This window comes from Hippichthys cyanospilos, chromosome 12 (assembly GCF_059441005.1).
Source record: "Hippichthys cyanospilos isolate Australia breed blue-spotted pipefish chromosome 12, RoL_Hcya_1.0, whole genome shotgun sequence".
Taxonomy (NCBI): domain Eukaryota; kingdom Metazoa; phylum Chordata; class Actinopteri; order Syngnathiformes; family Syngnathidae; genus Hippichthys; species Hippichthys cyanospilos.
In genome coordinates, this window is record NC_142380.1 from 1,103,448 (window position 1) to 1,122,639 (window position 19,192).

The 19,192-nt window shown below is 46.7% G+C and overlaps 5 protein-coding genes across 7 annotated transcripts; 1 reads left to right on the forward strand and 4 right to left on the reverse strand.

Moving 5' to 3' along the window:
* Positions 1-1,855: 1,855 nt before the first annotated feature.
* On the forward strand, positions 1,856-2,737 carry arl14 (ARF like GTPase 14). The gene has a single exon (XM_088429358.1). The coding sequence runs from the start codon at positions 1,999-2,001 to the stop codon at positions 2,608-2,610; it is 612 nt and encodes a 203-aa protein (XP_088285484.1). The 5' UTR covers positions 1,856-1,998; the 3' UTR covers positions 2,611-2,737.
* Positions 2,738-3,542: 805 nt separating this feature from the next.
* LOC148414290 (putative membrane protein C3orf80 homolog) lies at positions 3,543-3,992 on the reverse strand. The gene has a single exon (XM_088429524.1). The coding sequence runs from the start codon at positions 3,990-3,992 to the stop codon at positions 3,543-3,545; it is 450 nt and encodes a 149-aa protein (XP_088285650.1).
* On the reverse strand, positions 3,901-8,614 carry LOC148414291 (zona pellucida sperm-binding protein 3-like). 2 transcript variants are annotated; one of them, XR_015867470.1, is made up of 9 exons: positions 8,090-8,614; positions 7,648-7,763; positions 6,960-7,063; positions 6,719-6,896; positions 6,514-6,631; positions 6,357-6,442; positions 6,068-6,288; positions 5,573-5,754; positions 3,901-4,036 (listed from the first exon to the last, which is right to left on the reverse strand). XR_015867470.1 is itself a non-coding variant. In XM_088429785.1 (8 exons), exons 1-8 carry the CDS (start codon positions 8,447-8,449, stop codon positions 5,717-5,719), a joined length of 1,221 nt encoding a protein of 406 aa, XP_088285911.1. In that variant the 5' UTR covers positions 8,450-8,614; the 3' UTR covers positions 5,536-5,716. The 2 variants fall into 2 exon arrangements, 1 of the variants encoding a protein (XP_088285911.1); XM_088429785.1 differs by lacking the exon at positions 3,901-4,036 and having other exon boundaries at positions 5,536-5,754.
* Positions 8,615-9,458: 844 nt separating this feature from the next.
* On the reverse strand, positions 9,459-15,998 carry LOC148414292 (schwannomin-interacting protein 1). 2 transcript variants are annotated; one of them, XM_088430238.1, is made up of 8 exons: positions 15,830-15,998; positions 15,505-15,753; positions 12,076-12,185; positions 11,286-11,403; positions 11,001-11,207; positions 10,746-10,869; positions 10,589-10,682; positions 9,459-10,222 (listed from the first exon to the last, which is right to left on the reverse strand). In XM_088430238.1, the coding sequence occupies exons 2-8, from the start codon at positions 15,694-15,696 to the stop codon at positions 10,171-10,173; spliced, it is 897 nt and encodes a 298-aa protein (XP_088286364.1). In that variant the 5' UTR covers positions 15,697-15,753; positions 15,830-15,998; the 3' UTR covers positions 9,459-10,170. The 2 variants fall into 2 exon arrangements, with proteins under 2 accessions (XP_088286364.1, XP_088286365.1); XM_088430239.1 differs by lacking the exons at positions 15,505-15,753; positions 15,830-15,998 and adding an exon at positions 13,375-13,532.
* A 664-nt stretch (positions 15,999-16,662) lies between these two features.
* Positions 16,663-18,932, reverse strand: LOC148414293 (uncharacterized). Its single transcript, XM_088429525.1, has 4 exons — positions 18,740-18,932; positions 18,224-18,373; positions 17,954-18,072; positions 16,663-17,496 (listed from the first exon to the last, which is right to left on the reverse strand). Exons 1-4 carry the CDS (start codon positions 18,930-18,932, stop codon positions 16,663-16,665), a joined length of 1,296 nt encoding a protein of 431 aa, XP_088285651.1.
* Positions 18,933-19,192: the final 260 nt, after the last annotated feature.

A 19,192-nucleotide genomic window follows, 5' to 3' on the forward strand; every position in this document is an offset into this window, starting at 1 on the left:
TTACAGCGGCATTTTCGCTTCAAGGTATGTCAATTTATTGAGTTTGGTTGTGACGAATATTTCTGCGCTGGACTGCGAATAATCCTCAAGATATATAAAGCAAGTTGTCGGGACTATGCGGTCCATGCCTTTGATCTTTACATCAAAGGCATTTCGCATCAAAAGGGAAGCATTGAAAGAAGACACTAGAGCTGAAATTTCACCCAGGTGAAGACAGGTTATAGTTCAACATGGCACTACCCCATGGCGTAATTCCCTAAATATAGGACGCGCCTGTGCAAAAGGATGAATTTTTGGTTGAAATTCAGCAATTTTGGATGTTCCTGTGTATGACGCACCAACACGTTGGCAACAATGCGCAAACCGCAGCAAAACACAAGAAATTTCATTTGCAGCCGATATAAATCTCTGCTTACGTGGCCGACGGATCAATCTCCCTCGAATGGTTTCGAACTAAAAACATTTGAATCTTTAAGTTACATTTTAGAGGACCCCCTATACTTTTAAACTTCATTTTTTGGGGGAAAAAAGCGTCTTATAGTTGGGGAATGATCGTATATCAATTGATGAAAGTTTGTTGCAGATAAGCGACGAGTACAGTATGCGTGCTGGACCGAGGACAGCATAGGGCACAGGCGCCAAACTCAAGGCCAGGGGACCAAATCCGGCCCGCCGCATCATTTTACACGGCCCGCCAAACGCTGCTTTGTCTTCTATGTTAAAACGGCGAACTTTTTTTGTTCCCAATCTCGCTTTTTTTACCGGCCTCTGATTTGAAAACTACGCGAGCGTGTGACAAACTTGAAAATCGATTTGACTTGATTTTGGCCCTCGGACTACAAAGCGGTCTACGATGATGAGTTTGAAACCCAAGCAAGTCGTTTGGGAAGTTTCCAGCAAAGACTTAAATGAGCCAAATTTGAATTTCGTTTTCTTTCCAGAAATAGCTCGCCAATGCTGAGCTCGGCGAACGAGAAGTATTTAAAAGCGAGCCGCGGGTGATCTTTTTTTGAAGAGCGGAAGGAGCCCACGGCGTGTCTGAGCGTGACGTGTCTCGGGGCGTGGACATTGAATGGCATTTTTCTTTTGTGGTCACGTGTCGGCACATGCCTATCGAGCGTGTTCCCAAACTGCGCAGAAGTCATTGAAAATCTCGTTTGACTTCTCAGCAATCAGGTTATACTTCTCTAAGTTTACTCTTGTGTTCATTTCTTTGTTTTGTTGCACAAAGAATAAAATCAAATACATTTCATGGCACTACTTTGACCCCTGAGACGCTTCTTTCAAAATAAACCAGTTTCTATTTCTTTGACTGTGTGCGAATGACACACGGCGCATTGTTTTTGCATTGGTTGCGTAACATTGTTATGATGTGCAAAAGCTCACTTGTTTTCTCTATTTGCATCCTCGTGTGAGCCGGCCAATTCGGTTGCGTCCCTACTACCGGACATTTGTTTTTGGTCTCTTTCTGTAGACTCGGACGACGGTTCAGCCTGCTCGCTTCTTGTATTGAAAATAATGCTGCAACAACCTCAGGTTACACAAGCTGTTAGCTGTAACAGGTGCTAAAAGCCAACGTCAACAACGCGAGTCCGCAGGATCAACTTTTCAAACCGCGGTCACGTGACACTTAAAGGGACCGCCCGTTCCTGTCACTGAAGTGTTGGAAAACACAACACTGGCTGTTTCAAACATGATTTTCAACGTATGCCTCGGACCGCGGGAAAACGAAGGCGGGCCGCTAACGGGCCGCAGGCCATAGTTTGGAAACACGCGGTTTCAAACTTGAACAGTTAAACAGCTCAGTTAATAGTTGATCTATTAAGGCCTGAGAGCCTCTCAAGGAAATGACGCCGGAGCGAGAACACACCTTAGTTCGGCACGCGAGCAGGTTAAAAAAAAACAAAAAGTAGCAGGAGCAAACGCCCGAATCCGACGAGTCGAGGCGAGGCGAGAAGAGCGAAGCCGGGCTCACCTGTCCGTTCCCGTCCGCGGCCGATGGGGCAGCGGGGCTCCACGCAACCCGAGGTCAGGGTCCTCCTCCTGGGTCTGGACAACGCGGGCAAGTCCACCCTCCTGTACAAGCTGAAACACGACAAAGTCGTCGGCACGGTGCCCACCGTCGGCTTCAACGTGGAAATGCTGGACGTGAGCAAGAAGAAGAAGAACCTGGCCCTGACCGTGTGGGACGTGGGCGGCCAGGCGGAAATGCGCCGCCACTGGCGCAGCTTCCACCAGGACACGGCGGCCGTCGTCTTCGTGGTGGACAGCGCCGACCGGGCCAGGGCGCCGGAGGCCAAGCGGGAGCTGGAGAGCACCGCCAGGAGCGAGCAGCTGCGCGGCCGCCCGCTCGTCGTGCTCGCCAACAAGCAGGACGTGGACGGCGCCATGACGGCCGGCCAGGTCAAGGACGCCCTGGACCTGCCGGGGATCTGCGGCGAAAGGGACTGGTTCGTCCAGCCCTGCTCCGCGTCCACGGGCTTCGGCTTGCGGGAGGCCCTCGAGAGGCTCGGCCACGTCGTCAAACTGCCGTCGGAGCCCAAGCCCGGGGTCAAGGACAACTTGCGGGACACCGTCAACTACATCAGAGCCAAGTCTTCCAGGCGCTGATTTGGAAAAGATCGCTTACAATCGGGCGGAAAACGTACGGAGATTTCACTTGCTATTCGCTGCGGCTGTTCATTCATTGTTGAGATCAAATATAAACAAACTTGCTGTCCTTCGGTGACTCCGGACCAAACAAGCGGCTCTCATTTTCAGAAAGATCGGCGGTCATATTTTCCAAGCGACCCGGGGTTGTGGAACTGTCGCATAATGCTAAAAGTCAGGGGTGGGAATCTTACCGTCTCGCCATTCGATTTGATTCTGATTTTCCGGCCTACTATTCCATTCGGAAACAATTTTCGATGCAAACTTATTCGATTTGAACGACCACGCTTCAATCGATAGCGGGGTGCTTCTACCTGCAAAAGCATGTGGACCAGAACATCAATTTCAGGGGGTTTGAAGTTGATTCTGAATTATGGTAAATGAGAGTCACCCCTATAAAATAGCATGGCAGTGCACTGGCTTCAGGGACAAATTAAAAAAAAAGAGGGGGGGGGAGGGGTGCTTTACCAACACACACAAATTCAACTTCAAACTACATTAGTAGTGGATCGATATGCATATTTTTATTGACCAGAAAATTAAATGTGGGACATTGTTTTTTTTTCTTAGCAAAAGAGACATGTTTTACAATGGAGTCACTAACACACAATTCAGCCATGACTTCATTTTCCAATTCCTTTGCTCTTAATTTGAAATGTAGTTCCTGTCACAGCATTAGATTCGCTGATCCCTGCAGAAATCTTAAATCCTCGCATACCCCCTTTTGAGAGCCACTGATTTAGAGCACTAAAACAGAAAAGTTATTCATAGTTTATTCCAGATGTGCCATCAAGTAATGGTGAATTATTTATCGCAGAAAGCCATTCGGGTCAGCCACTCATTCTCCATCAAAGGTACCTCATTAGGAAGCGTTTTCTTGTTGACGGTAGTCCTTAGCGGTGCGTCCAAGATGTTTGTCCCGCAGAGGACTGGGCTCGTCCATACCGTAGCGTCTCCTCATAAGTGGGTAGCCGCTTGCACTGCTCGTACGTGGGCAGATGAGCGGCGGTTCCGCCGTCCGGCGTGGAGCTCTCCACCAGCAGCTCCCGGGAGGCGGTGACGGCCGGGTTCCCGCCGTTGTCCGGGCCCAGCTGCCCGGATCGGGCGCACAGCACGCGCTGGACCAAGTATCCCAACGCGAAGAGAAGGAGCATGATCAGGACGCCGGAAAGTTTGCGGGTCGCCATGGCGACGTGGTAGTAGGCGCCGTCCTCGGAGGCTTTGCAACAGGCGCTGGCGTTTCCTCCGGGGCAGCATCCCCGCTCGTCCCGGCACAAAGCGGGTCCGCATCGCTGGGTGGGGTGCGTCCCCGCCACGGAAGACATGGTGAGGACGGCCAACATCTGGCATCGGCGGGAAAACATCACTGAGAGACGGCAGATGTGCTCTGCAACACAAAAAGCATTTATGATGCACTTAGCCAAGTCGGTTGCAAGCCATAGCCTCGCATGCGTAGTCATTTGCTACCAAAGTAAACAGGCGCCCGGGAAATCGACCGCCCGTGTCCCCAGCGCCAAAAGACGATTCCGGATTTATCGCGGGAAGGCCAAAAGGAGGTTCGGAACCGCGGGCAGCCCTTCAGACACCACCAGGAAGTCGTGATGCGCGAGATGATGGCCAGAGGTGGAGATGCTCGTAAAAGTATTTGCGGCTGAAAGCCCCCGCGGATAAAATGTTAATGGATTAAAAGCTCGTCTACAAAAGCGATCTTGTGTGCTAAATTGGTCCCTGGTGGTGCGCTGCAGCTGCATGATTTCAGGAATTAATACTTCGAGGGCTACTTTGAGTTTGTCGTTTTCGGCAGTAGGTTTTATTCCTGCCCATAATAAAACGCCAGCTATTTTGGGGCCGTACTAGCTCAGCATTGGAGGAGGAGAAAAAAAAAAAAATCTTCAAAAAAAAGCACCTGGGATTGAATATCTGGACCTGTGAAGATTTATAAAAGCGCCTTTGGGATTTAACAGGTTAAAATGGCTTTCCATAATACTGTTTAAGCATTTCTATTTTTTGGGGAGGGGGGGCATTATTGGCATCCATTTTGAGGACCAGGTTTGTCATTACATGCAAAAGGTGGAGTATATGCCTCACAGTATTGTGGCAGTGTGTCTACATGTGTTGCACCATGTTTTGTGTTCAAATGGTCATTGCTTAAAACAGCGCGGTTTTCAAAAAGAAGCATTTTAAGATGTATGATAAAGTTTTCTGCAGGTATCAGCTAATCAAATTTAATGCATTGTAACTCACAGGACAAATTAAGGTCAAATTAATTGGAACATTAAACAAAATTGACTTTTTCCAAAACAATTATACTGTGCTATGCTTTAGTCAAATTTGCATTTTTAGCTGCACTTTTTTTTTTCCCGCAGACTGAAATGTCACAATATATGATTAAAATACATCAAATGAACTTCCAAACATGACCTAGATTAGAAGGCTTGTTAAATTTCTCCAGTTTTATTTTTTAACGTTTTGTAGCATTGACCAAACTCAATTTTGATGGCTGTTATTTTGTGCAAAACATGTCCTCATCGGACATGTTTTGACTGTAAAGCCGAGCCTTGGTTGCTTACATCAGGCACCTCTCACAACACAACAAACAATCAATATTGTGACTACATGATGGGCAGGTTGCGGGTGGTAATGGAAGGAAGTGCTCTTAATAGCATTCCTCCTCTATGCAGAACAGCCGATACGTTGGATTGATCAGGACACGAAAATGTACACGGCACAAAAAGTCTGCATCTCAAAACGCATTTCTGATGCTGAGTGCCTCGAAACCCAACGCTAATTTAACTGTTTACGAATGTCATTCGAGCCCTCCGACCGTCAAACGGGAAGCTCTTGAAGCTAGCGCTAAAGTGGCTTAGAAAGAACAAAATTCCTGGGTCGTGTAAAACATGTATATTGGAGAGAGGTTGCTCACAAAACTACAAGCACGTAAGCCAGTAAAGAAAGCCAAAGTTAAGAAAAATCAATTCCGTATCCAGTGGGCGACGTCATCTTGGATTGCAATTCCTCAACCGGGCCGGATTTCCTTCCTGGTGAAAGTATCTTTGGGGGCGGATGTCTACTGGATAGTGAGAGGCCCAAGGCGGATGACTCTCACTGTAAAACAATGAAAAACATGTCAAAATAGAATGCGGTCTGAACGCTCACCAGTTATTTGAATATTAAAACCACTTGGGGAAATGTTGACCCAACTCAGGCTTTTAGATGTGCTATCAAAGGAAAAGTATCCCAAAAAAACAAGGAAAAAGGCCTTTTTGTTTAGATATGTATTCATTGTACATGAAATTAGATGACCAACTTGACTGCGGGCAAAATATTACGAGTCGACTCTTGAAAACGGATGAATAACGTTTGAAGTTGCCATCATGACTCAAACTGTTGGGTCCATTTTTTCTGCACTTGCCCTCACCTGATCTGTAATCTCCTCCTCCGGCATCGGAAGCGCGCTCCCGAGATTTGTGGCGCTGCGATGTTTCAGGCTGGCCGCGCGGTGAACTTGTTGCTTGCCGGGGTTTGTCGGGAGGGAAATTCCATCCCGGATCGGGGTACGTACTTGAGCTGGTTTCCGTGGCGGCCGCGAGCGGATGGCAGCTCCCGCAGATAGCGTGTTCCCCGTCGGCCGAAAGCCATCTGTACGCCAGACGGAATGGGAGTGTCTCGACGGCGCCGTTTCACGTCGTCATGCGCCGTGAGCTTACCTGTTGTCAATAAAGGAGCAGGCCCTGTTTGGAGAGCTGACGGCTAAGGAGTCCGCAACGGCCCTCAACCAGCAGGTGACGTAAACCTTTGGCGCACGTAAGCGAGCCAATTAGTCATTTCAAAATCAATTTGCATTTAGTGAGCGGGGGTGTTAACCTGACTGTTGGGCCGCTGGTGGAACGTGAAGGCTTCGAGCTGAATTTGAAGCGCGTGGCCCACGCGCCTGGGCAGGAAACGAGAGCTGGAATTTGTATGGAAGGCGTCCGAGAGACATCTGGCGGGGGGAAAAGTCAGCCAATCAAAGCGCGTCCGTTGGGATTTGGAGCGGCAAACCACGCGTCCCGGATCATCGGACCCTCACCCGTTGCGCTCGATAAAATCGTATCTTAAGGCGGCGCGCGGGTCCGGGCCGGCCGTGGCCACGCAGTGCTGCACGTAGACGCGCAGGGGCACGTGTTTGCGGAGCGCGGCCGACACTTCCAAGTGCACGGGGTCCCCCACAAAGAACGCGTGCGAGCGCCTCTCAAACAGCCAGTTGTCTGAAACGTTAAAACCATTTCAGCGGAACAAATAGGATGAGAGATTGGCAGAATATGGTCCACCGGTCATGAGGCGCAGTTTGAAGTCCATGGCACCGTCGGAGGATTTAACCGAGACCCAAGGAATCCAGGTAGGGGACAGGGAAACGCCGCTCACAGAATACCTCCTGAAAACACAATAGCTCAGTCTCAGTTTTACTCCATTTTTTTAAAAAATATCTAATTGGCGAAAAGCAATAACTTCAAGCTGGTGGATTTGTGGATCTGCAATAATGACCATACGAATATGTAGCAGTGTACTGATCCGACAACAAAAACTTAATTTTAAAAAAAAGATTAGATCATACCCTGTATACATACAAAACCTCTAATATTAGCCCAAACGTTTAATTTTGGCACTTCCAAGAGTATAATTTGCTCTTATTGGTTATTAAAGTTCATTAAGGGAATTTGAATTTGCTTGCTGAAAGTGCAAAGTTGACTTCAAAATAAAAGCAAGAACTTCTGTTCATCTAATCAGTAGTTTTATTTTGAACTTGACCTTATAGTCCTAGAATTTATGCGAAAGAAAGTTTGAAAAATACATTTTTTTAATGAGCAAATAAAAAATGGGTGATCTATTCCTACAACACATCTGTTATTGGCTTTTACGTTATCCTGAGGTGGAAGTAAAAACCCTGCGATGAGTATATTTGCCTATTCTCAACAAACGCGTCGGATGACGAATCACTGGATTCAGAAAAGAAATTACTTGTCAAAATGGCACTGGACCGGGATGGCCGCTCCGTCCAGTCGAAACAAGCCTTGGGATGACGGTTCAGGCGAGTACACCAGCGCGTTCAAATAGATGATCTTGTCTTGCGTTGACTACAGGGATGGAGAAAAGGATAGGGGCTTAAAGTCAGGGGATCGTATCTTCCGCAATATAAAACGGTGGGGCAATTTAGCCGCAAGTCTGTGCAGGACCAAAAGTGGCTAAATCAAATGATAACGTGGCGGGCGTCCAGCTCGCCCCGAATTGAACGACCTAACGACAAATTTGAATAAACGTTGAGTTTGGCAATTTTATGTAATTATTTAATGGGACGTTATTGAATTTTGCCACTTTGGGTCCTCGTTACACAAGTCGGGCTCTTTAAAACAGAATTTAAAGCGCAACAAGGGGCGTTCAACTTTTCTTTCTCGGTGCTTACCGAGAGCCGAGTTCCACAGTCCATCAGGTGGGCCCAAATGGTGAAAGTGTGGCCGTCACCCGTCGGCCTCGCTCGGCACGACCCGCTTTCGCTCATTGCGTCGGAACCAAGTCGCAGATGTTCCGGCTCCACCAGAACGCCCGTATCGAACAAGTCGGCCCGAAGCACAAGCTCCATGGAGTCCGCTAGACATCTTACCTGAACCGCTTTTGGACTCGGCTGAGATTGGACGGAACCCGAAGGCGCGTTCGGCCCGGAAGCTCCGCCTCGGTTGTATGCGACCAAGTGGGAACGGCGACTTTGTGCGATCGTCAAAAATGCGAAGAGGACCAAAAAAGCCCGGCTCGGCGAGCGGTTCATTTTCAGGTTCGAGTGGGTCAAAAAAGTAGCGAATTAGCCTCACCACCCCTCAAGACACAAAATCAAAAGTGTTACTATGGCGCCTTGGTCATGATGGCACTAAGCTAGAAGAATTTTTTTCCGTTCGTCGTTTATTGACTTTTGTCACTAACATTCCCGCCTTAATTTGTGACAATTAGCGTCAGGTGCGCGTTGGAATGAGGTCATTTCCGTTTCCGGCTACTACACCAGCCGATTGCTATTACAGGAAATAAAGTGTTTCGTTTCATGTAGTGCGTACATTTATCTAGAATCTAACACACAACATTGAAACGTTATTTAATTTAGGCGGAAAACCAATCTCTTAAATCCCTTCGTGTGACGCAAAATGTTTTCATGTACTGTATAATTTTTATTTCTTCTTTTTTCATTTCAGTTTCCGGTCACTGTGCAGGAAGTGAAGTGAAGTGAAGTGTTTAGTTTATGTAATTGTACATTTATCTCGATTGTAGAACACAATTCATAGAATCGTATTTTCATTTTAGTTGATAAACTTTTTTTTTTTAATGATTGAGGTGCTGGTCCCTTCGAGTGACGCAAAACATTTTGGATGTATAGTTTCTAATTTTTTCATTTCCGGTTATGGCCATACCCTAATTGTGGCGATAGATAAATAATAAAATGTCACAAACGTTCAACGTTCAACACAAAACACAGCCACAATAAGGATGATAATAAAACTTGCCTCTTCTTGTGCCATCGGTTTTTGAAAACATCACTGGATTAAACAATTAAAAAAAAAAAAATGAAGCCACTATCGTGTGCGATTGGAACATGGTACTTTGCAGAAAGTAAAATGTGTTGTTTACATATTTGGTGTACATTATTCAGTACAGTACAAATCAAAACGTGTGAATTTAAAATGATAAAAAGTGTCACAACATATTGTTACTTTATTTCGTCTGATGCAATAAACAAGAAACTCACTAGGTGGGGCTATTGAATCTAGTTGAGCGACAACAACAACCAGTTTCACACACTTAAAATGTTTATTTTCCCATAATTTTACAGTCATTATACAGGACATGTATCCACGTAGCATACAATAGAAAAACAAAGTTGACTTTATGCTAAAAGGACACACTGACAATGACCATTTTAAAAGACATCCTTACTGTCAATAAACCTTTCCATCACATAAAATATACGCTCAGTCTGTGACTTGGTCAGTTTTTTTTTTTTTCTTAGTCAATAAAACCTCACAAAAAACGTTTACATTGAGGCAGTACACGATTCCTTTTCTACACCCTCAAAATACCTTTCATACTCGTCATGTGTTGTATGCAATGTCAATGTGCAAAGATAAAGCTAAAAAAGTATAACCAACGATAGCAGCAATTGTCTTACATCCACTTATGTGTCTTCGGGATTCTCTAAATTTATATTAAGTGAAATCCAGTCCACTATGACGGACAAATGAATAAAGTGTGCAAGTGCTTCTAAAAATGTACCTTGCAAAAACACGGGACAAAGTTGATTTTGTAATGAATTATGTCAACAACATCTCTTTCTGAAATAAGCCTAGAGACAGAAAAGCAAAAAAAAATAAATAAAAAGCTTGTTAACTGGGTCACAAACACTTTGCGGCCTCATCTTTTCTCCACAGACGGCACAGATGGAGTTTCCGTGGCAACGCAAGTGACAATCCACTGAGCGGATGGCGTGCAGAAGGACAGGGGAAATTATTTTGCGTTTGCCTTCTCAGGCTGGTGCCGCTGATGACTGTGAGCATGTCTGGATCAAGACAAAGACAAGCACAACATGTGGATTTATCGCTGCATTCCCAGCTTAAATTGCAGAATTGTGTTTATTTTTTGGAACAATGAAATTTCAGCCTCTCCCATCTCATTCTCAGCTGCTCGGAGTCTCCAAAATTAAAAGTACTGGAAGCTATCGTTAAACCATAAAGTTGCACCTTTTGGATTAATGACTGAACTCATTCCTCGGCCCCGTTTGAAACCACAATTGCTTCTCATTGAAATGATTATTAATGAAATGAACATAAAGCAGCTCCAAAACAAAATCGGGTCGAATGGGCGTGTCTTTTAAAAATACGTTCCGGTGATATAACACGGCGGACACCGCAAAGCGTGCGTTCACCTGGTGAGGTCCTCAATGTCCACCAGCATGGCGTCTTGCTCAACGTGCTGCTCGTCCCTGAGCAGCAGCAGCTGCACCAGTTCCTCATTTAGACCTGGACGTTCACAAGCATCGAGTCAACGTCGGGCGACCGAAGCGAAGCGTCCAGTCGACTTACCCTGGATCTGCGAGTGCAAGTCGTTGGTGATGACTTGAAGCTGCCCGAGGCTCATATCCCGCATGTGGCCGCGCCTCAGATTCCTCTTCATCAAGCCTTCGCTGATGTGAGGCAGATGGGGAAGCTGCCAACATCCATAAAAGTCATTTGAGGGAATCGTTTGGTGAGAACGTTAGCAAAGTCTCCCGGAACAACGTATCTGCCGCACGTAAATTTCCCCCGGTTATTTTTGGAGGTTACTTCCGGGCGACTGACCAGGTGGGCCACAGGCGAGCGTCTGTGCTGCTGGATCTGCCTCTCCACCTCCACCTGCATCCGGGCCATGGGCCTGGCCAGAGCCAGGGCCACCCGAGCCTCCTCCTGGAGCCTCCGCTGCACCCGCCAGAAGCCGCCGCAGTCGTCCAGCGGGTCCGAGTCCTCCTCGGCCGTGTCTCGATCCGATAACGACGAGCTCTGCTTGCTCTGAAGCGGGACCGTTTGGACCTTGGTCCTAATCAACGTGCCGTGCAAAACGCTGCTCGCACAAGGTCGAGGACCCACCACGGGGGACAAGGGCGTATCCAGACTGGTTTCCGTCCTGCTGTCCTCGGCATCGCTGTCTTTGTCGCTGCTGCTGTCGTTGACGAAACACACCTGCAGGTTGACCTCGCCGTGGAACCTGACGGGAGAATCGAGACCAGACCAAAAGGATTACCCTGAGAACGGCTTCGAGGTTTCGCCTTTCACCCTTAAAAAAAAAAAAAAAAAATCTACAATTTATGTGACCACAGTAACAGCAACTCGAGGCATGGTTGTTTTCAAATTGAGAGCAAATTAATTGGAAATGGAGCAACACCATTCCAACCGGGCTGTCATTTTAGAGCAGCGGTCGTCAAATGACCCTGGGGATACATGATGGCAATATAGGGGCTATTCGAGTTTTGAAAAAAAACAATTCCACTGGGTGTGCATGATTGAAAAAAGGTTGGCAACCACGGTATACGTTTCATCCAGTAAATCAGACGAAGAGTAAAAAAAGAAAAAGAAAAAAAAATCCGTAATGGAAGCGTGGGGAAAAATAATTGAAACGGGAAAAGCAATGCTGAGCATAAAGAGATCATCGGATTCAACTTAATTGAATTTTCCGGCTTTCAATTCGCAAACGCAATTTAGAGTCATAGGAATTGTTCAAAGGCGCAGCCATCTTGCGTCGTGACAGAGCGTCAAAGACGCTGAAATTGGAGGGAAGGAACATCAGCCGCTCCAAAATAGCTGGCGACATCAAACACGTTTGTCGTGGGTCGGAATACAAAAGAAAGAAATACTTGAGAGGCGCCGCTGAAAAACGTACCGAGAGGACAGGTCGCTTTTGCTGCAGCTGGTGAAGATGACTGGCTCGTCGTCATAGAAACTGCCCAGGGCAAGTTTCTGCCGAATTGACTCGCGCTCATTTCGCTGGGCCTGTCAAAAAAAAAAAAAACACACAACATGCTGCTTGTAGGAGCATGCTAAACCCGCGAGTAAAATTGGGACTTTTTGATGTTTTTGGTGAGTGAACTCATATGAAAAACATAAAAAAAACAAAAAAAAAACACTAGGCGGCTAAAATATTGCAAACATTGAAAAAAAATGTCGACTTTCAATATGCCATCTCTTGTAAATGCTTGCAAACGGGAGGTCAAGAGGTACACCCTGCAGATGTCAAATTTAGCCCATGTCCGTCTCGTTTACTGCCATTCAAAATGGAAAATATTGTCATTTTTGGACATATTGAAAACCCGACGTTTTATCATGCATTTCCCCTGATTTTTGCACAAATCTTTTCAATGGCAACAAGGTTTAAATAGAACTATTTGGGTTGGGACATCAGCCTCGCAGTATTTAGATTTTTTTTTTTTTTAATTAAACCTCTACTTCCTGGATTTTAATTTATGGCCATATCTATTGCAGGTTTACGTTCTTGCAATTTTTTTCCCTTTTAAGTTAAAACTGTCATACAACAGTAAATAAAAACAAAACTAAAAAGTAATTTATTGCAGGTTTACCTCACAATTCGTCTTGATATTTATCCTCTTCAAAGAACAAAAGAACAAAGGAAACCAATAAAAGGTGAACAAAAGCAAAGCAAAAAAAAAAAAGCTCAATCTTTTTCCTCTCAGATTTCTTTTTCTGCAAGAATTTTTCAGAACGTAACCCCCGCGAGTGAAAACTGTATATGAAATGACGTCTATGAGCGTCAATGGCAGTGAATGAGTCAGATATTTTCCCCACATCCCATGTGTGGCTTATGGCTGCTTTTTCACATCGTCATTCATCAAAACGCCAATGTAACATTCAAGCAGGACGCTGAATTTCTTTTCTGGCATAATGGCAACCCTTTTCTTTGTTTTTGCATGATCAGGTTCATTTCCCCATGACACACACGCACATTCCGTGGCCTATAACGAGCAATATCAAATATTCCAGCTTTATCAGACCCATCAGTCGAAGGTACATTTTACGCAGACGCCTAAACAGAAGAGACCCGCCTCGCTCGCTATGGCTGAATCATCCCCAGCATCACGGCGGCGACGGCTGCCAATCGGCCGACAAACGTCCCCGCACGGCATCGCGCGCGCAAAAAAAGGACGGGACGGGACGGGACACACACCTGGTAAACGCGTTTCTCCTGGTGCACCATCCTTCAGCGCATGGCAGTGAGCACGCAAGAACGCCCTGCCCTTGGTCTACACCGCAGTGGAGCCGGACCCAGGGGACCCTCTCATATACTGCGGGACGGGGGAGGGAAGTGGGAGGGGCAAAGCGTGGGAAGGCAAACGCAGGAGCGGGGGGATGGAAGGAGGGGCTCCGTCGCTCTCCTCCAGATGCGCTATCTGCTCCTCCATCTTCCCCGGCTGCCTTTCCGCCGCCTCGCGACGTCGGGGGGACTCGTCCATCCATCCATCGCCCCGCTTTGGCCGAACCCCGCCACATTTCCGGACGGCGGCTGAGCCCTCCGCGCATTCGGAACGACCGGCCCAGCGGTTGGTTTGTACGCCTGCCTCGCGCGTCCATTTGGCCTCGGGGTCCCGGCTGCCGCTACACCGCGTGGAATTAGCGCGGGTTTCCCAAAAGTCATAAAAATGACGATGAACAAATGCGCAGGGGCAAAACCGCCGCCCTTCCCAAATCGAATTAACTCATTGGGACTCTTTTAGGTATGTGTGACTTGGCCACCGGGGGCAGTGTAATACGGTCATGCACAAACAAAGAAGAATTTCACAACTTTGGCAAGTGCCACAGTGAGCATTATTCGTTTATTATTCGTTTTTTATTTATTGTATTGTCTCTTTACATGTGTTGCTGCACATTTTTTGTTCAATAACTATTGCTTATAGTAGTGCTTATTAACTTTTGATCAAATATATATATAGTATATGTAACCTAAGCAGTGCAAAATATTGGTGAAAAAAACTGATTTAATAAATTTTGAAACTACATTTATAGTAAGATCCCTATACACACACACACACACACACACACACATATTAGCACACACTATAGCATTTCTGACAAAGAAAAAGCATAAACTCTGAACAAAATTAAAACTAACAGTAATCCCAAAGTGTTTTAACCCTGACTCCGCCTCTGACCCAAAAAAGGGCAAGCACTACGGAAAAGGTATGGATAGCATCCAAATTCATTTGGCCTCGCAGCTCATCGTGTAACGAGAAGATACAGGGGCCACACACACACACACACACACACACACACACACACACACACACAAATAAACACAAGAAGGCACCGCCACCAGCGATCGTTTGGGCCGATTGTGCTGTGTCATAGCAAGGCATGCTGGGTAAACAAGGTCTTGTTTTGAGTCATCTATCCCACCTCATTGCATCAGATAGCTATAAATATCCCAAGCGGCTCTGGAAGAAGCGGAGGCTGCGACGCCACCATGACTGCGAGCATTGCAAGTGCTCTCGGATGCACGTCAACAAAGAGGAAAGCTACAGAACGCTAGGACGCTTCTACCTTTCTTCACGGTCGTTCAGAAAACATTTAAACAGCAACGCAATCACATCAACCTCATTCACTTTATTGCCGTCGGCGGTTATCGGGCGCAAACACGCCAAAAATACATCTACGCTGGCGAGTGCGCAGTATGGCTCCAGTAGAGCGCCTCATTGTCCCCCATGAGTGCATGCGTGTCCTTCACGCAACACGGATATTGGCAGACATGGATATTTTCTGTTGGAGTCGGTTGGGAAGAAAGTGCGAGGAGACCACTCGTCTCCTGCAGCCGTAAGAGGAAATGTTCTTGGGAAAGAAGGTAGCAGTGATTGCATGGACCGATTTGATCAAATAAATCCAGAAACGGTTTTTAAATCTGCTAAACAATATATTTGAAGGTTTGGGGTTGCAATTTGACTTTAAAAAGTAAGTTTACTATTTAATTGAATCATAATTATTTTCTTTTAAACTCTTGATTTGTCTTGGCATTGATATAGACGATTTTCTCAATGAATCAAGAGGGATTTTTTCCCATTTTTCAGATTTCCATAAATCATCTTTATTCTCCATTTTGGGTTTTCTCTTAATAAACTTTGTTGTGTTGACGTTCCTTTCCGCGCAGCTCCATCTAGTGGATGCATGTTGCAAGCCCAGCCACTACTGTGGCTTCTGTTCTATGCACCTTATAATGCGCTACGTCCCACATACGAAAACATTTTTATTCATCGAAGGTGCGCCTAATTATCCGGTGCATGGAGTACTTAAAAGCGGCAAAACTCACAGAGATGCAGGACAGCGCGCCTCGTCCAACGCGGAAAGACTCCTGAAGCTCCTCGGCCCAACTGCGACTGTTGACCATGAAAGCTCTTTGAGCTCGGGCGCCGTCCCCTTTCCCCAAATCCATCCACCAGCGGCCCGCCGCGACCCTTCCCATCAACACCTCCCCCACGTCCACGTCGTAGTCCTCCTCCATGGACGGATTCCGCAGATCAGAACAGAATAAGATCAAGCGTGCCGGTCTTCATGTTTCCTGAGATTACAGAGGCAGGAAAATTCAACAGTTAAATCGGGATAACAACGTTGTGATCCCAGAAAAGCACTCTCACCTTCATTTGCTCACCGGTTCCCCCGAGAGAGAATCAAACATAGAAGCGTTGGAGATCGCCATTTGCGTGAGACGAGCTGCCTGAGCAACACAAGCGCACATCTCGGCGAAGGGAAAAACAAATACAATAAACGAAGCGGGAGGTCACGTGCGGCGCGGCTCCGCTGATGTGTGTAGATGCTGATGGCGGCCGGCGCCCAGAGGAAACGGCGCCATGTGGAAATAGATTTGAACCGACAGAATTGGGGTGGAGGCTAAGAGCAAGGCTAGTTTCACTCACACACAAAAAAAAAAGGAATTCACTTTTCCAGGCCAAAATTAAATATATTTAAGGCTAAAAGGAGAGATGGCAGATTCATTTCATTTTTAACAGTCATTAGTTTCATATAAATATAAAAAAAAACAAAAACCGGAGTTTTTTGCCTGGTAATTGAATAGCCAGGACTTTTTGCATCATTTAATGTACACACACACACACAATATAATAGCTTTAATATGTATATATATATATATATGTATATATTATATATAAAACCTTTATGTTTTATACATTTTGGGATTATGAGATTGGAGCTTGGTAGACAATGCATACTTTTAAAAGACAAATGTGGTGAAAACTTTAAACTAGTTCCTCAAAACTAGGATTTGAATGGGGGTCAGAGCAAATCTTTGTGACGTCGTGCGAACGCATCACAGTAAACACGACACCAGAGACTGATTATTGACTTGAGATTTATTGAATAGCAGCTCATCAGGATGGAAAACCCTGAAAAAGATCAAAGACATGAACATACTGCACACAATTGGGAAGAAAAAAAAATATATATAAGGCAACTAAGCACCGTTTACCATCTGCTCGGGTTCTAAGTCATCCCAGTCGACGGGCAAGTCGTCATCCTCCCTTGGGGGAAACCAGGGCTCCGCTGGCCAGTAGCTTAAGACCGGCGCCGATTTGTAGGCAGCGGGCGGCGCACTTTTGGCCTGGCCCGCATCGGGGCCTCCTTCATTGTATGAGATTTCTTGCGCAAAGGGGTTATTAGCGTAAGGCGTGAAGGACTTATTCCTGGGCTGGGTTCTGTGTCGACAAGGTCGTCTGGGCGTGGCGGCCGCAGCCGTCGGGGCGGGCGTCGTTTTCGTCGTCGTCGGGGGGGCTGCGGTCACGGCCGGCGGCGGCGTAAACCCAAAGACGTTCGGCGAAGGGGGTATCTGTAGATTTCCGGGAGGAAACCCCACGAGTTCCGGCTTGGGGTAGAATTCTTTGGGATAGACGTAATGGGCCAGGGGACAATGCGCTCCCGGCGGGTGGCAGTACGGGGCGGCCGGGTTCTGCGGGTAGCGCGCGTAGAGCGGGTAATGCGCGGGAAGAGCCCCGTAGGGATGGGAGAGACTATTGGGGTTCGGGTACAGGGGATTGTACGTACGATGGACCAGAGGGTACATGTGGGGATTGTTCAGGACGTGCAAGCTGTACAGGAACATCAAGTAGTTGTGGTACTGCCTGTACCGGAGGAGAAGATCGCTAGAAAATCTGTCCGCGTTACGCTTGGACCGGTCCGCATTCGGGGGAGTTTGAGGGACTGAATGCGACCGGGTCCAAGTGGGAAATACGGGGCAGGCCAGGGTTACCGAGGTCTTCAGGAAACTCATCGGCAGCACGTGACGGCCGTTCTGGAAAACGGAAGTGGAGATGGGGTTATTTCTTTTTGGGGTGAGAGCAAATTAACTGGAACGTGAAGCAACATTGGAATCGAGTTTGCTTGCTTCAGAATTTATGGCGATTTGAAAAACCTCTCACGGGCACAGTAGATCAGATTTGTTTGATTCAAACACCGCGGCTGGTGTGCTAGCATAATGCTAACAATAAATACAAATGCATATAGCCTAACAAGCAAGCGTTGCAGTGCGATGCCTCTTTAATGCAAACATCACTACATCTGGTTTTCAAATAGATACATTACCAAATATCATTTGCAGGAACAGCATATTTTCAAATTAAGAGCAAATGTATTTAAACAAAGAAGTTATTGTGTTATAGCGTTACAGCATAGTTCAAATGCTTCTAGCCTAATGCTAACGATTCAAGATTCCACTCGCTAGCGTCGCAATTCAACGGGAAAACACTTACCTCCTGTATCACGTAGCAGCCGCCGTACCAAACAAGCAAGACAAGGCCAAGGGAATTCCGACGAAGCAAATAGCCGCAAGATTCCGGCAGCTGGTCCAAAGCTAACAAACGTCCAGAGCCTGAAACAGGACATTTAGCTAAATTGCTAATGCAATTTGTCGTTAGCTTAGCTTCTAAGCTACAAGTGACAATTTCGATACTGTTGAATGCCGGAGTTGGCCCACTTGGTGGGTTTCGAATAAATAAATAAATGTTATGTGGTGGCGGTACCCAAGTGGAGCTCCAAGTTTGCAGCGTCCCGTCCCGCGACTTTTAATTTCATCATGGTAGGGCCGCATTGCAGAGAGGGATTTGCGAGGCGCCACGCGGCTTGGACGTCCACGCGCTCGGCAGACTGCCAGCCGTGCTCCCACCTTCCTTCTGGGAAACGCAGAAAGCAGGCCTTTGGTTTTTCTTGATCATTCAAACAGATGCGGGGCAATTATTCCATTTCTGGGCACTTAAATACAACCAGTACTAATCCCGTTCCTTTGACCAATCAGATGTCAAATCTCCATATTAGAGAAAAGGCTTGTAAAGTAATTGAAATCAAATGAGCATTAGCATCTTTTTTTGGAACACTTTTTTCATTGTTTAAGACTAACGTGCAACCTGTATAAAGAAGTAACGAGTCCCCGATAAGGCCAACTAAAACAACGACCATTTTTCTATCTTCCATCAAAAACGATGAATAAAAACGCGGCTCTCTCACAACGAGCACGTTAGCTCCAGAAGGTTCCGGCTTACCTGGAGCGCGGTCTTCCGACGAGGACTCCAGCCGTCCCCCGTTGAAGAGGATCTGGCCCCGGACCATTGCCGACTCCTCGTCGGCTGCCCCCCACTGAAAATGTCTTCCCAAAGTCTTTTGCGGAAAACCCGTTAAACTCCGGACAAAGGAAGACAAGAGCAGGACAACTGCTAGCATAGCGTCCGCCGCCATACTCGCGCAAAGTCACCAACCGGCGGGAGGACTCCGCAAGTGTCTCAGAGGCCAAAAAAAACGCTTTTATTGTCGGAGGGCGCCGGCCTGGCCATGTTGCACACCTGTGGCTCATTAAGGGCCGAACGGGTGAGCTCGTTTAGCCCCTCCCGCCCCATTGGTCGGCGCTTCTTCTTATTGGATCGACAACCAATAGTATTGCTTTTTATCACGAGGTGCAAAACAGCACACCCGCGGACAAAAAGACTGCTACCTCACCT